This window comes from Oncorhynchus clarkii, chromosome 30 (genome assembly GCF_045791955.1).
Source record: "Oncorhynchus clarkii lewisi isolate Uvic-CL-2024 chromosome 30, UVic_Ocla_1.0, whole genome shotgun sequence".
NCBI lineage: Eukaryota > Metazoa > Chordata > Actinopteri > Salmoniformes > Salmonidae > Oncorhynchus > Oncorhynchus clarkii.
Genome location: NC_092176.1, coordinates 22,099,038 through 22,115,087, shown reverse-complemented (window position 1 = coordinate 22,115,087; position 16,050 = coordinate 22,099,038). Strand labels below are relative to the sequence as shown.

General features: G+C 43.0%; 1 protein-coding gene across 1 annotated transcript in view; it reads left to right on the top strand.

Annotated features, from left to right (window-relative positions):
* Window positions 1–6,399: 6,399 nt before the first annotated feature.
* The window catches only part of LOC139389896 (pleckstrin homology domain-containing family A member 2-like), a 28,018-nt gene continuing 18,367 nt past the window's right edge, over window positions 6,400–16,050 (top strand). The window contains exons 1-4 of the mRNA XM_071136912.1: window positions 6,400–6,761; window positions 8,298–8,460; window positions 8,715–8,771; window positions 8,877–8,925. Coding sequence (XP_070993013.1) covers window positions 8,320–8,460; window positions 8,715–8,771; window positions 8,877–8,925 — 247 coding nt within the window. The 5' untranslated portion in view covers window positions 6,400–6,761; window positions 8,298–8,319. The remainder of the gene's footprint in view (window positions 6,762–8,297; window positions 8,461–8,714; window positions 8,772–8,876; window positions 8,926–16,050) is intronic.

Genomic DNA, 16,050 nt, shown 5'->3' with positions numbered 1-16,050 from the left:
GACAGTGTCTGCTGTTAGTCTACACCAACCTTTTGGTATGTACTTACACAAAACAAAAAATGTTTTTCCCGCAACCATGGTCATGGATTGAGCAATTATTACAAGGGAAAGCAGCACAGTCTGATGAGTAAATTTGCCTATTTTACAAAACTATTTTGAACATATTAAGAACTACCAATACAATTCCAGTAAAAATAGAAGATTAAGAAATACTGGCCTACCATTACTATATCCAACCCCTCTCCATGTGTTGCCTCTATCATGTATCCCAGTGGTTCACACTTTTTGACCCACAACACCCAAAAATAAGTGGTACAAAACGTGTGACCCCCACACGCACACCTGCTGTGTACTTATTTACATTTTATTTAACTAGGAAAGTCAGTTAAGAATGCAATCTTATTTACAATGGACGTCATACCCCTGGTCAAACTAACCTGGATGATGCTGGGCCAATTGTGCACCACCCTATGGGACTCCCAATCACGGCCTGTTGTGATACAGCCTGGAATCGAACCAGGATCTGTAGTGATACCTCTAGCACGGAGATGCAGTGCCTTAGACGGATCCGTCACTCGGGAGCATAAATGTTGCCTGTCATTATACCCATAAACGCTGATACATTTTCAAAACGCAGAAATAAATTGCATTTTAGACCTGCATTTGGAACTGAAAGTCATTCATGTTAGCAGCCAATATCAACTAGGGATATATCATGTCACTTCTCTAGAGTCCAGAGCAGGCAAAATCATATGGTCTGCTTGTAGCAGAGGTTGCAGAATTGGTAGATGGAAAGCATGTTCTGTCTGCGCAGCTTGGTCTCCAAGACTAGACGTAACATTGTTAATGTATATTCAGGACATTCAAATTAATATGATACAGTGGGGCAAAAAAGTATTTAGTCAGCCACCAATTGTGCAAGTTCTCCCACTTAAAAAGATGAGAGAGGCCTGTAATTTTCATCATAGGTACACTTCAACTATGACAGACAAAATGAGGAAAAAAATCCAGAAGATCACATTGTAGGATTTTTAATTTATTTATTTGCAAATTATGGTGGAAAATAAGTATTTTCCACCACTTTTTAAGTACTTTGCAACTACTTTTTGGTTACTGCTTGGTTACTGATGGTGGTGTAAACTACTTGTTAGCTAACCCTTCCCCTAACCTTAACCTTTTAACCTAACTCCTAACTCCTAAACGTAACCCTAACCCCGCTAACGTTAGCCACCTAGCTACAATTTGTAACATATGATACGTTTTTCAAATTCGTAACATTCGTAACATATTGTATGTTTTGCAAATTCGTAACATATAATACAAATTGTAATATATCATACGAAATGGGGGATGCCATCCAGAAATTAATACATACCATACTAAAATGGAGGTCTCCGATGTATTTACAGAATAATATGAAATACTCTGAGACCAGGTTGGTCTGCACCGCACCAGCACTTGAGGGTTAGCCCTGTTCTTCCTAACAAATACCATAATAAATTCACCAAAATATGTTACATCTTCATCTCGTAATATAGAAGGCAGTGCGATGTAACAGCTGCTTATTTAGACACATAGGACTTGTTTGGTTGGCTACTGGCTATCTGCAAAATGATCAATGAAATCACCAGGTAGCCTATTGTTCAGGCAATAATAAGTCACTAGTAGATTGCTAAACTGTATTTTACATGGATGATAAACATAGGCCTACTCATTTCCTCCAAACAAGTTCTTTCTGGTCACTAATTTGGATATTTGAACCAGCCTTTGTGCCAATGATCAGAGGGGTTGGGTTAAATGCGGAAGACACATTACAGTTGAATACATTCAGTTGGACAACTGACTAGGTATCCCCTTTTCAAGGCTGATCATTGACAGTACCACAGTAAGAGTCATAATACCCATAAAACCTAGCGGTCAAACAAGGAAATGGTTCTAATAGTTTCCCCCCATTAATTTTTCCCATAAGGGATTTTAGAAACACTTCAGATAAGGGCTGTGTTTCATGTAGGTTTACCCTGGCATGACGTTTAGATAACCGTGTAAATCTCTCTAGGACAAGGTGACTTTTATCAATATATTTGCCTGTATCCCCCCCCCCCCCCCAAAAAAAAAAAAATACCCGCTAATTAGCTGCTAATGTGGCTAACATAAAGAACTACAAATGCCAAGATCTGGACGAGTCTGCCGAATCGAGGCAAAGTTAAGAATATCTGGATTAACTATCTAATGTAGTAATGAATACATTGGCTTCATTTTTGTAAATTTACAATTCTGTGAACTGTTTTGTGCAAGTTCTAAATTGACACAATACCTTTTAGCAAAGGTTTAGCTAGAGATGACGTGCAAGAGTTTGCAGGGATTTGTAGTCTTGCATGATGTCTACTTTGATGTTAATTAGTATTTTCAGATCTGAGAGTAAATAGAGCTGAATATATATATATATATATATATATATATATATATATATATATATATTTTAAACCTTTATTTTACTAGGCAAGTCAGTTAAGAACAAATTCTTATTTACAATGACGGCCTAGGAACAGTGGGTTAACTGCCTTGTTCAGGGGCAGAACGACAGATTGATAAAAGTCACCTTGTCTGGGAGAGATTTACACGTTTATCAAAACATCACGCTAAGGTAAGCCTACCACAAAACACAGCTTTTATTTTAAGTGTTTCTAAAATTCCATAAGGGAAAAATGTATGTTTGAAAAACAATTGGAACTATTTCCCTGTTTGACTGCTAGGTTTTATGGGTATTATGACACCTCCACTGTGAGGCACTGTTGGTCAACAATCAAGATGCGCAACTTTTCCGCTCTGTAGCATAGATCATTTAACCACGACTGTGATGTTTAGGCTAATAAAGGCCGGGAAAATAAGACAGTGGCAGAATAAATTCAACCACAACTTTGTTTTATCACAATACCGGATAGCAACCTCTGCCCAAAATAAGACAGTGGCAGAATAAATTCAACCACACCTTTGTTTTATCACAATACCGGATAGCAACCTCTGCCCAGTGAAGTCCACGACACATATTGCATGTAACAGGCATGACCTACAGCATGATTAAGCAAGTTAATGTTTCTGACATTTTCGGACCACTAAACAACTATTGATTTAGAACCACAGAGAGTTACCACAAGTTACAAAGAAAACAGAAGCTGCCTCCACTATTCCAGCACCATTTCAAATTCATCACCTCTGCTTAGTCTAATACAGTGACAACTAAAAGATACCAAAAACAATTTAGTCCAATCAATGTAAGCTAAATATGTGGCTATCCATGCTTCTAATCTGTTTACACGCATGTCCGTGGAACTAGAAAAACATGTTGACTCAACCTACTTGTAGAGAAACACCAATGCCATCCTTCTCTCTTTCATGTTGACGAAACGGTCTATCACTCTGTCATACAGTACACTCTTATTTTTTGTTCTCCTAGGCTACCTGGCTAAAATGCTTGCTCGCCATAAAATGCGTGCTCGCTAGCCTACCTTTCATTCAAGGGCAATGTTAGCTAGTTAACAGCCTTCTACATCCAGCTACTGTACATATTGAACTTCCATCCTCGCAGGCCAGGGGCACAACAATGTATGAATTAATGGTTGGATCAGAATCACAGTTATAATCATTGGCCAGTACGGAGAATTAAGTAAAACCAGAAGTCCAAATCCCTATCTCCATCCATGGCTAATTTAGTAAAGGGCCCATTTTAGCTAGCTAGCCACAAAGCGGACAACACAACAAGATGCAACAATTCAAGTTGTTTCTGTTAATGACGTATGCTCTCAAAGCAATTTGATAGGAGAGACACCAAATCCAAGCTGGCTTCCCAGGACACTTCTTTTTTACCTAAGCTAGGACCATTCACAGTGGAGCTCACTCAGTTTGGCTCAACGTTGATTGGTAAAAAATTTTTACATTTTTTCTTTATATACCAAATGCTCACTGGCTTCCCTTTCATTCAATGCTACAGCCAGCAACAATGTCATACTCGTTTGGACCAGACAGTATCAGATAGATGGCCTACACGTAGAGAGACAGAGGGGTGCTGTTTTGCTTGCTCTGATGCTTTCTCCTGTGAGTTACAGTGCCTTGCGAAAGTATTCGGCCCCCTTGAACTTTGCAACCTTTTGCCACATTTCAGGCTTCAAACATAAAGATATAAAACTGTATTTTTTTGTGAAGAATCAACAACAAGTGGGACACAATCATGAAGTGGAACTTGTTCAAACTTTTTTAACAAATCAAAAACTGAAAAATTGGGCGTGCAAAATTATTCAGCCCCTTTACTTTCAGTGCAGCAAACTCTCTCCAGAAGTTCAGTGAGGATCTCTGAATGATCCAATGTTGACCTAAATGACTAATGATGATAAATACAATCCACCTGTGTGTAATCAAGTCTCCGTATAAATGCACCTGCACTGTGATAGTCTCAGAGGTCCGTTAAAAGCGCAGAGAGCATCATGAAGAACAAGGAACACACCAGGCAGGTCCGAGATACTGTTGTGAAGAAGTTTAAAGCCGGATTTGGATACAAAAAGATTTCTCAAGCTTTAAACATCCCAAGGAGCACTGTGCAAGCGATAATATTGAAATGGAAGGAGTATCAGACCACTGCAAATCTACCAAGACCTGGCCGTCCCTCTAAACTTTCAGCTCATACAAGGAGAAGACTGATCAGAGATGCAGCCAAGAGGCCCATAATCACTCTGGATGAACTGCAGAGATCTACAGCTGAGGTGGGAGACTCTGTCCATAGGACAACAATCAGTCGTATATTGCACAAATCTGGCCTTTATTGAAGAGTGGCAAGAAGAAAGCCATTTCTTAAAGATATCCATAAAAAGTGTTGTTTAAAGTTTGCCACAAGCCACCTGGGAGACACACCAAACATGTGGAAGAAGGTGCTCTGGTCAGATGAAACCAAAATTGAACTTTTTGGCAACAATGCAAAACGTTATGTTTGGCGTAAAAGCAACACAGCTGAACACACCATCCCCACTGTCAAACATGGTGGTGGTAGCATCATGGTTTGGGCCTGCTTTTCTTCAGCAGGGACAGGGAAGATGGTTAAAATTGATGGGAAGATGGATGGAGCCAAATACAGGACCATTCTGGAAGAAAACCTGATGGAGTCTGCAAAAGACCTGAGACTGGGACGGAGATTTGTCTTCCAACAAGACAATGATCCAAAACATAAAGCAAAATCTACAATGGAATGGTTCAAAAATAAACATATCCAGGTGTTAGAATGGCCAAGTCAAAGTCCAGACCTGAATCCAATTGAGAATCTGTGGAAAGAACTGAAAACTGCTGTTCACAAATGCTCTCCATCCAACCTCACTGAGCTCGAGCTGTTTTGCAAGGAGGAATGGGAAAAAATGTCAGTCTCTCTATGTGCAAAACTGATGGAGACATACCCCAAGCGACTTACAGCTGTAATCGCAGCAAAAGGTGGCGCTACAAAGTATTAACTTAAGGGGGCTGAATAATTTTGCACGCCCAATTTTTCAGTTTTTGATTTGTTAAAAAAGTTTGAAATATCCAATAAATGTCGTTCTACCTCATGTTTGTGTCCCACTTGTTGTTGATTCTTCACAAAAAAATACAGTTTTATATCTTTATGTTTGAAGCCTGAAATGTGGCAAAAGGTCACAAAGTTCAAGGGGGCCGAATACTTTCCAAAGGGCACTGTACATTCAGCCTCCAGGCTAGCCAGGAGTGTATTCATTAGTCCAATTCCACTGCAAAACGTTTTTGTCTGCTGCAAAACGTTTTGCAATGGAAACCATTGATTGTTTCCTCTAGGAACAAAACAGGAAGGGACTTACCTAAATTTGTCCAAAAGAAACTATTGTTTTTGTTGAATAATATTTTACATTTGGAGTAAATGGTTTCTGTTGCAAAACGTTTTGCAACAAATGTTTTGCAACAGAAAAATGCTTAGCAACAGATTCTGACTATTGAATACACCCCTGCTGTACCCTACAGTAGTTGGAGGTATCCAGCAGATCCTACCCACTTGCTTACAGCTGCAGTAGGGTCATGGCTCAGAAATGTACCTCAATCCAGGGATGAGAATTGTCCCATTATCCAAACAGTTACTCAAAATTGTCCCTTTATCCCAACTGTTACACCAAGAAGATTGAACCACTGCTAAACCTTGGATAAACAGTTGGGATAATGGGACAATTGAGTACAAACTAATTTCTCATGCCTGGATTAAGGTATGTTTTCTGAGCCATATCTCTCACCTGCTCCAATGTGTCAATCTACACAGGAAGCCTGTCCGACCCTAGTGCAGCTGTAAACTAGCCGGTCGGATCTGCTGGCTAAATTGACAGCTGCTGCAGAAAGTTACATTGTAGCGCAGAGCACAATGACAGTCATGAGGACAATTCAAACACGAAGCAACAACCGAGAGATCAGAGCCAGTCAAGAGTTCAAGTCAATGCAGTTCTTTAATGCCAGAGAGGTATATAGATTACGTCTTTGTCCAGTAACAACGAGCAAGAGACTAGATCATTTCCGGGGTTGGTTCTAGGTCGAAAATATATTATAATTGCGAGCTCTACCCGGAAAGAAGCCACAGCGGTGTTCGGGTGCTGCACACATACATTTCAGATGTCAGGCTATGTCATGTAAACTCAGAGTAACAGCGGATTTAAACTTCCATTTTACCCTGGTGAGACGCGTTTTACTCTTCCACTTCGGACGCACTGGCGCACACTGACCAGTTAAAACGGGTAAGTTTTCGCGGAATTTCTGTCTGCGTGTGTATGTGTGCGCGTGCGTCTTGTTGGGAAGGGGGGGTTGTGGTCGGCAGATAATTGAATCACGAAACTTTCATGTCATCTCAACCTGATGCTAAATCATGCTTTATTGGCTGACGAAGTTATCCATGCGGGTCGACAACTAGTGAAATAACTGACAGACAGTTTATATATGGAACAAAGCCCACTGAGCACCTGACAAAATAATGTATATATGATACAGGATGGGTTCCGTCTGTATCTGATCCTATGATCCTATAGATAGATAGATAGATAGTATCAATATAGTATAAGTATCTATCTCCTCATTCGGTTTGGGGAATAACTGTGCATTTAAACAAAACGAAATATTTACAGGAATCAGGCCTATATAGAACAATCAGCATGGCATCACATACAAATCACCATGTATTGTAAAGATGGATAACTACTTTAAGTGTTCCATCTATGCCAACATGTAGCCTAATTTCAGACTTGGTTACTGCTGGTGATGTAAAGTAACTAAGTAAAAAATACTTTGGGTATCTGTGCGTTACTGTTTATCATTTGGATAACTTTGACTTTTTCTCCACTACATTCCTAAAGAAAATATGTACATTTTACTCCCATACATTTTCCCTGACACCCAGAAGTACTACACTTACACTTCAAATGCTCAGACAGGACAGCAATATGGTCCAATTCACACACTTATCAATATAATGCATTGTCATCCCTACTGTCTCTGATCTGGCGGACATACTAAACACAAATACTGCTTTTGTCAATTGTGTTGGAGTGTGCCCTGGCTGTCTGTAAATCATGCAGTCAGGTTTACTTGATGCAAGAGGTTTGATGTACAGGATTAACTTTTTACTTTTACTCAAGTATGACAAGTGGGTACTTTTTCCACCACTGTACTTAAGTACATTTAAAACCAGATACATTTGGGGGACTTGTACTTGAGTCATTTTCTATTAAGGTATCTTTACTTTTATTCAAGTATAACAATTGAGAACTTTTTCCACCACTGGTTACTGCTGCTATGCTTAATGCCAAAAATATATTATTTGATTTATACCAAGGATTGGCTGTGTGTCTGCATGTGTGTGTTTTTCTTTCTTTATTTCCTAAAACAAAATGTTGTTCATATTGCCTGTTCCAGAGGGGAAGTTGTCTTTGTATGCTCATGTGACCAGGTAGGTGCAATAACTGCCCAGATGATGTCATGATGATGTTATGTCCTCAGCATGTCAGTCTCTCTGACAGTTAGGTTAGGTTGTCCTCTGATGTTCATTCCCTTGTCACTCTCTCTCTGCCCCCCCCCCCCTCTCTCTCTCTCTCTATCTGGCCAGATGAAATGTGCCTGTATGCAGATCTGTTCAGTAGTCTATAATTTCCAGCTGTGGTGAATCCTCTGGTTAGCAGCACAGCCTCGGGCCTTAGGCTTAGCTAGGCTGCCTCAATAACGTCACATGAAAAACTGCTGAGTGTGTGTGTGACATGCCCCCCCCCCCCCCCATCTCTCAGTGATGTGGTAGCAGGCAGCAGTATGCCATACTTGGACAGACAGAACCGTGTCTGTGGCTTTCTAGACATCGAGGAGAAAGAAGGCAGCAACCGCTTCCAGAGACGCTATTTTATACTGGACACACAGGGCAACACACTGCTGTGGTACATGGACAACCCCCAGGTACACACAAACACACACATCATACTGCCTGTACAAACACACATGATCTCTGATGTGTCTGAGGCAGAGTGTGGTCAGATAGTGGTTGTGTTCCGCCACTAGCAGAGTAGAAACACACCTCCTATAGAGGAAGTGAGACTAGGTGTAGAAGGCTTCTCTGTGCCTTTAACGATCTCTGCTTGCAGAAGTGTTTGTTATATTGAGTGTTGTGTTACTGTGTCTATTACATTGGTGTGTTGTATCACTGCCTGTAGAACCTGCCCAGTGGAGCGAATGCAGTCGGGAGTCTGCAGCTGACATATATCTCCAAGGTAACAACACCCTAAAACAGATGACTTATTAAGGGCAATGTTTTTGACTAATTCCAGACTCTCATCTTCTCTCTCTTGCCTTCTCCTCCTCTGTTTGGGGGTTAGGTGAGCGAGGCCACGGGGAAACAGAAGCCCAAGACTGAGTTCTGCTTTGGTGAGTCAACGTGTGTGTTAGTGTGTGTGTGTGTGTGTGTGTGTGTAGGGTGTTCTCATGGCCCTGGTGAAACACGTTCCTTTTTTTATCATACCTGTTCTGTCCTCTTTGCAGTGATCAATGCTATTATAGCCTCTGTATTTATGTTCTGTATTGCTATATAATATTATATATTTCTAAGTACAGTACCAGTCAAGAGTTTGGACACACCTACTCATTCAAGGGTTTTTCTTTATTTTTATTATTTTCTACATTGTAGAATAATATTCAAGACATCAAAACTATAAAATAACACATATATAATCATGTAGTAACTAAAAACAAATTGTTAAACAAATTCAAAATATATTTTATATTTGAGGTTCTTCAAAGTAGCCACCCTTTGCCTTGATGACAGCTTTGCACACTCTTGACATTCTCTCAACCAGCTTCATGAGGTGCAATGTATTTCAATTAACAGGTGTGCCTTAAGTTAATTTGTCATTTCTTTCCTTCTTCATGCGTTTGAGCCAATCAGTTGTGTTGTGACAAGGTAGGGTTGGTATACAGAAGATAGCCCTATTTGGTAAAAGACCAAGTCCATATTAGGACAAGAACAGCTCAAATAAGCAGAGAGAAACAACAGTCCATCATTACTTTAAGACATGAAGGTCAGTCAATCTGAAAGTTTCTTCAAGTGCAGTCGCAAAAACCATCAAGCGCTATGATGAAACTGTCTCTCATGAGGACCGCCACAGGAAAGGAAGACCCAGAGTCACTTCTACTGCAGAGGATACGTTCATTAGAATTACCAGCCTCAGAAATTGCAGCCCAAATAAACTCTGGGGAAAAAAAGAAACGTCCCTTTTTCAGGACCCTGTCTTTAAAGAGTTCGTAAAAATCCAAATAACTTCACAGATCTTCATTCTAAAGGGGTTAAACACTGTTTCCCATGCTTGTTCAATGGACCATAAAGAATTAATGAACCTGCACCAGTGGAATGGTCATTAAGACACTAACAGCTTACAGACGGTAGACAAATAAGGTCATAGTTATGAAAACTTGGGACACTAAAGAGGCCTTTCTACTGACTCTGAATAACACACAAAAAAAGATGCCCAGGGTCCCTGCTCATCTGCGTGAACGTGTCTTAGGCATGCTGCAAGGTGGCATGAGGACTGCAGATGTGGCCAGGGCAATAAATGGCAATGTCTGTAGTGTGAGACGCCTAAGACAGCACTACAGGGAGACAGGACGGACAGCTGATCGTCCTCGCAGTGGCAGACCACGTGTAACAACACCTGTACAGGATCGGTACATCCGAACATCACACCTGCGGGACAGGTACAGGATGGCAACAACAACTGCCCGAGTTACATCAGGATTGCACAATCCCTCCATCAGTGCTCAGACTGTCCGCAATAGGCTGAGAGAGCCTGGACTAAGGGCTTGTAGGCCTGTTGTAAGGCAGGTCCTCACCAGACATCACTGACAACAACGTCGCCTATGGGCACAAACCCACCGTCGCTGGACCAGACAGGACTGGCAAAAAGTACTCTTCACTGAGGAGTCGCGGTTTTGTCTCACCAGGGGTGATGGTCGGATTTGCATTTATCGTCAAAGAAATGAGCGTTACACCGAGGCCTGTACTCTGGAGCGGGATCGATTTGGAGGTCATGGTCTGGGGCGGTGTGTCACAGCATCATCGGACTGAGCTTGTTGTCATTGCTTGTTGTCAGGCAATCTCAACGCTGTGCGTTACAGGGAAGACATCCTCTTCCCTCATGTGGTACCCTTCCTGCAGGCTCATCCTGACATGACCCTCCAGCATGACAATGCCACCAGCCATTCTGCTCGTTCTGTGTGTGATTTCCTGCAAGACAGGAATGTCAGTATTCTGCCATGGCCAGCGAGGAGCCCGGATCCTAATTCCATCCGCTGTGTCCTCAACAGGCTGTTGCCGACGTCGGAGCAGACGCTTCTACCTACCCCGGCCTGCTAACTTTTAAAAGCCGTGTCTCCCGCGTGGTAACGACTACTCTGCGGCTTCCCTGCTACATCTATTGCTGTTCATTGGACCATATGATCACTTGGCTACATAGCTGATGTCTGCTGGACTGTTCATTTATCACGGTACTCCATTTTGTTAATTTTTTTTAAAAATGTCGGCCCTAGCCCTGAACACAGGCTCTATGTGTAGTTAACCGACCCTCTGCCCATTCATCGCCATTTTACCTGTTGTTGTCTTACTTGATTAGCTGTTGTCTTAACCGTTGTTGTCTTAGCTAGCTCTCCCAATCAACACCTGTGTGTTATGTCCATTGTTCAAAGGAGACCAAGGTGCAGCGTGGTAGGCGTATATTTGACTTTATTTTCAAATTACAACAAAACACGATACGAACGTAAAGCTCTGTAGCGCTAAACAGCAACTATACAAAGACAAGATCCCACAAACTAGGGTGGAAAACAGGCTGCCTAAGTATGATTCCCAATCAGAGACAACGACACAGCTGCCTTTAGCCCGGCAAGTGCGGGGCGCTGGCACAGGACGCACTGGGCTGTGAAGGTGCACCGGAGACACAATGCGCAGAGCCGGCGCAAGGATATCCTGGGCCGAAGAGACGCACCGGAGACCAGGAGCGCTGAGCCGGCACAATCCGTCCTGGCTGAATGCCCACTCTAGCACGGCAAATGTGGGGTTCTGGCACAGAGCGCACCGGGCTGTGGATGTGTACCTGAGACACAGTACATGTAACCGCAAAGCATGGTGCCTGTACAAAGACGAGATCCCACAAACTAGGGTGGAAAACAGGCTGCCTAAGTATGAATCCCAATCAGAGACAACGATAGACAGCTGCCTCTGATTGGGAACCAGATCCGGCCAACAAAGAAATAGTACACATAGATTTGCCCACCCAAGTCACACCCTGACCTAACCAAATAGAGAATAAACAAGGCTCTCTAAGGTCAGGGCGTGACACTGTGATTACTTTGTCTCTCTCAAATGTCAATATGCCTTGTATACTGTTGTTTAGGATAGTTATCATTGTTTTAGTTTACCATGGAGCCCCTAGTCCCATTCTACATGCCTCAGATTCCTCCTTTGTCTCACCCCTCACACATGCGGTGACCTCACCCAGTATAACCAGCAACCTCTCTTATCATCGCTTAGTGCCTGGGCTTACCACCACTGTACCCGCACCCCACCATACCCCTGTCTCACATTATGCCCTGAATCTATTCTACCACGCCCAGAAATCTGCTCCTTTTATTCTCTGTCCCCAACGCACTAGACAACCAGTTTTGATAGCCTTTAGCCGTACCCTCGTCCTACTCCTCCTCTGTTCCCAGGGTGATGTGGAGGTTAACCCAGGCCCTGCGTGTCCCCAGGCACTCTCATTTGTTAACTTCTGTAATCGAAAAAGCCTTGGTTTCATGCATGTCAACATCAGAAGCCTCCTCCCTAAGTTTGTTTTACTCACTGCTTTAGCACACTCCGCCAACCCTGATGTCCTTGCCGTGTCTGAATCCTGGCTTAGGCCTCCATACCAAACTACAACATTTTCCGTAAAGATAGAACTGCCAAAGGGGGAAGAGTTGCAATCTACTGCAGAGATTGACAGAACTTTGCAGGCTTACTTTCCAGGTTTATGCCCAAACAGTTCTAACTTCTAATTTTAAAAATGAATCTCTCCAGAAATAATTTGTTGCCGCCTGTTATAGACCCCCCTCAGCTCCCATCAGTGCCCTGGACACCATATGTGAATTGATTGCATCTATCTTCAGAGTTCGTTCTGTTAGGTGACCTAAACTGGGATATGCTTAACACCCCGGCCGTCCTACAATCTAAGCTAGATGCCCTCAATCTCACACAAATCATCAAGGAACCCACCAGGTACAACCCTAAATCCGTAAACATGGGCACCCTCATAGATATTATCCTGACCAACTTGCCCTCCAAATACACCTCTGTTGTTTTCAATCAGGATCTCAGAGATCACTGCCTCATTGCCTGCATCCGCTATGGGTCCGCGGTCAAACGACCACCCCTCCCCTCATCACTGTCAAACGCTCCCTAAAACACTTCTGCGAGCAGGCCTTTCTAATCGACCTGGCCCGGGCATCCTGTAAGGATATTGACCTCATCCCGTCAGTCAAGGATGCCTGGTCGTTCTTTAAAAGTAATTTCCTCACCATCTTAAATAAGCATGCCCCTTTCAAAAAAATTAGAACTAGGGGCGGCAGGGTAGCCTAGTGGTTAGAGCTTTGGACTAGTAACCAGAAGGTTATTCAAATCCCAGAGCTGACAAGGTACAAATCTGTCGTTCTGCCGCTGAACAGGCAGTTAACCCACTGTTCCTAGGCCGTCATTGAAAATAAGATTTTGTTATTATGTTCCACCGATAAATCCATGACAATCGAAAATGTCTATAAGCATTTCTCTATGGCTGGCCATGCTTTCCTCCTGGCTACCCCAACCCCGGCCAACAGCTCCGCACCCCGCTCCTCCCACCCCACCCCGCAGCTACTTGCCCGAGCTTCCCCAGCTCCTTCACCCAAATCCAGATAGCTGCAAAACCTGGACCCGTACAAATCAGCTGGGCTAGACAATCTGGACCCTCTCTTTCTAAAACTATCGGCCGCCATTGTTGCAACCCCTGTTACCGGTCTGTTCAACCTCTCTTTCGTATTGTCCGAGATCCCTCAAGATTGGAAAGCTGCCGCGGTCATCCCCCTCTTCAAAGGGGGTGACACTCTAGACCCAAACTGTTATAGACCTATATCCATCCTGCCGAACCTCTCTAAAGTCTTCGAAAGCCAAGTTAATAAACAGATCACTGACGATTTCGAATCCCACCGTACCGTCTCCACTGTGCAATCCGGTTTCCGAGCTGGTCACGGGTGCACCTCAGCCACGCTCAAGGTACTAAACGATATCATAACCGCCATCGATAAAAAACAGTACACTGCAGCCGTCTTCATCGACTCTGTCAATCACTGTATTCTTATCGGCAGACTCAATAGCCTTGGTTTCTCAAATGACTGCCTCGCCTGGTTCACCAACTACTTTGCAGACAGATTTCAGTGTGTCAAATCGGAGGGCCTGTTGTCCGGACCTCTGGCCGTCTCTAATGGGCGTGCCACAGGGTTTAATTCTCGGGCCGACTCTTTTCTCTGTACATTGTACATATCAATGATGTCGCTCTTGCTGCGGGTGATTCCCTGATCCACCTCTACGCAGACGACACCATTCTGTATACATCTGGCCCTTTGGACACTGTTAACTAACCTCCAAACGAGCTTCAATGCCATACAACACTCCTTCCGTGGTCTCCATCTGCTCTTAAACGCTAGTAAAACCAAATGCATGCTTTTCAACTGTTCGCTGCCCACACCCGCCCGCCCGACTAGCATCACTACCCTGGACTGTTCTGACCTAGAATATGTGGACAACTACACATACCTAGGTGTCTGGCTAGACTGTAAACTCTTCTTCCAGACTCATATTAAACATCTCCAATCCAAAATCAAATCTATAATCAGCTTTCTATTTCGCAACAAAGCCTCCTTCACTCACGCCGCCAAACTTACCCTATTAAAACTGACTATCCTACCGATCCTCGACTTCGGCAATATCCTCTACAAAATAGCTTCCAATACTCAGCAAACTGGATGCAGTCTATTACAGTGCCATCTGTTTTGTTACCAAAGCCCCTTATACCACCCACCACTGCGACCTGTATGCCTTAGTCGGTTGTCCTTCGCTACATATTCGTCACCAGACGCACTGCTTTAGGTCATCTATACGTCTATGCTAGGTAAAGCTCCGCCTTATCTCAGCTCACTGGTCATGATAACAACACCCACCCGTAGCACGCGCTCCAGCAGGTATATCTCACTGGTCATCCCCAAAGCCAACACCTCCTTTGGCTGCCTTTCCTTCCGGTTCTCTGCTGCCAGTGACTGGAACGATTGGCAAAAATCGCTGAAGCTGGAGACTTACATTTCCCTCACTAACTTTAAACGTCAGCTATCTGAGCAGCTAACCGATCGCAGCAGCTGTACATAGTCCATCTGTAAATAGCCCACCCAATCTACCTACCTCATCCCCATATTGTTTTTATTTACTTTTCTGCTCTTTTGCACACCAGTAGCTCTACTTGCACATCATCATCTGCTCGTTTATCACTCCAGTGTTATTCTGCTAAATTGTAATTACTTCGCTACTATGGCGTATTTATTGCCTACCTCCTCACTCCATTTGCACACACTGTATTTAAACTTTTTTTCCTATTGTGTTATTGACTTGTTAATTCCATGTGTAACTCTGTGTTGTTTGTGTCGCACTGCTTTGCTTTATCTTGGCCAGGTCGCAGTTGTAAATGAGATCTTGTTCTCAACTAGCTTACCTGGTTAAATAAAGGTGAAAAAAACAACAACATCTCAATCCCATTGAGCACTTCTGGGACCTGTTGGATCGGAGGGTGAGGGCTAGGGCCATTCCCCCCAGAAATGTCTGGGAACTTTCAGGTGCCTTGGTGGAAGAGTGGGGTAACATCTAACAGCAAGAACCGGCAAACCTGGTGCAGTCCATGAGGAGGAGATGCACTGCAGTACTTAATGCAGCTGGTTGCCACACCAGATGCTGACTATTACTTTTGATTTTGATTTTTCTTCCCTTTGTTCAGGAACACATGAATCAATTTCTGTTAGTCACATGTCTGTGGAACTTGTTCAGTTTATGTCTCAGTTGTTGAATCTTGTTGTGTAAATATTTGTATGAACATATGTTAAGTTTGCTGAAAATAAACACAGTTGACAGTGAGAGGATGTTTCTTTTTTTGCTGAGTTTAAATGCTTCACAAAAAACATGAGCTGGCGCACACCCAGAATAAAAGTTTGTGTGGAGGTGCTGACTAACGGCGAATAAGCTATCAAAATAAAGAAAGTCGCTATGTCACAGAGTTCAAGTAACATCAACTGTTCAGAGGAGACTGTGTGAGTCAAGTCTTCATGGTCGAATTGTTGCAAAGAACTACTAAAGGACGCCAATAAGCAGAAGAGACTTGCTTGGGCCTAGAAAGATGACTGAGTCCAAATTTTAGATGGTGGTTCCAACCGCTGTGTCTTTGTGAGATGCAGAGT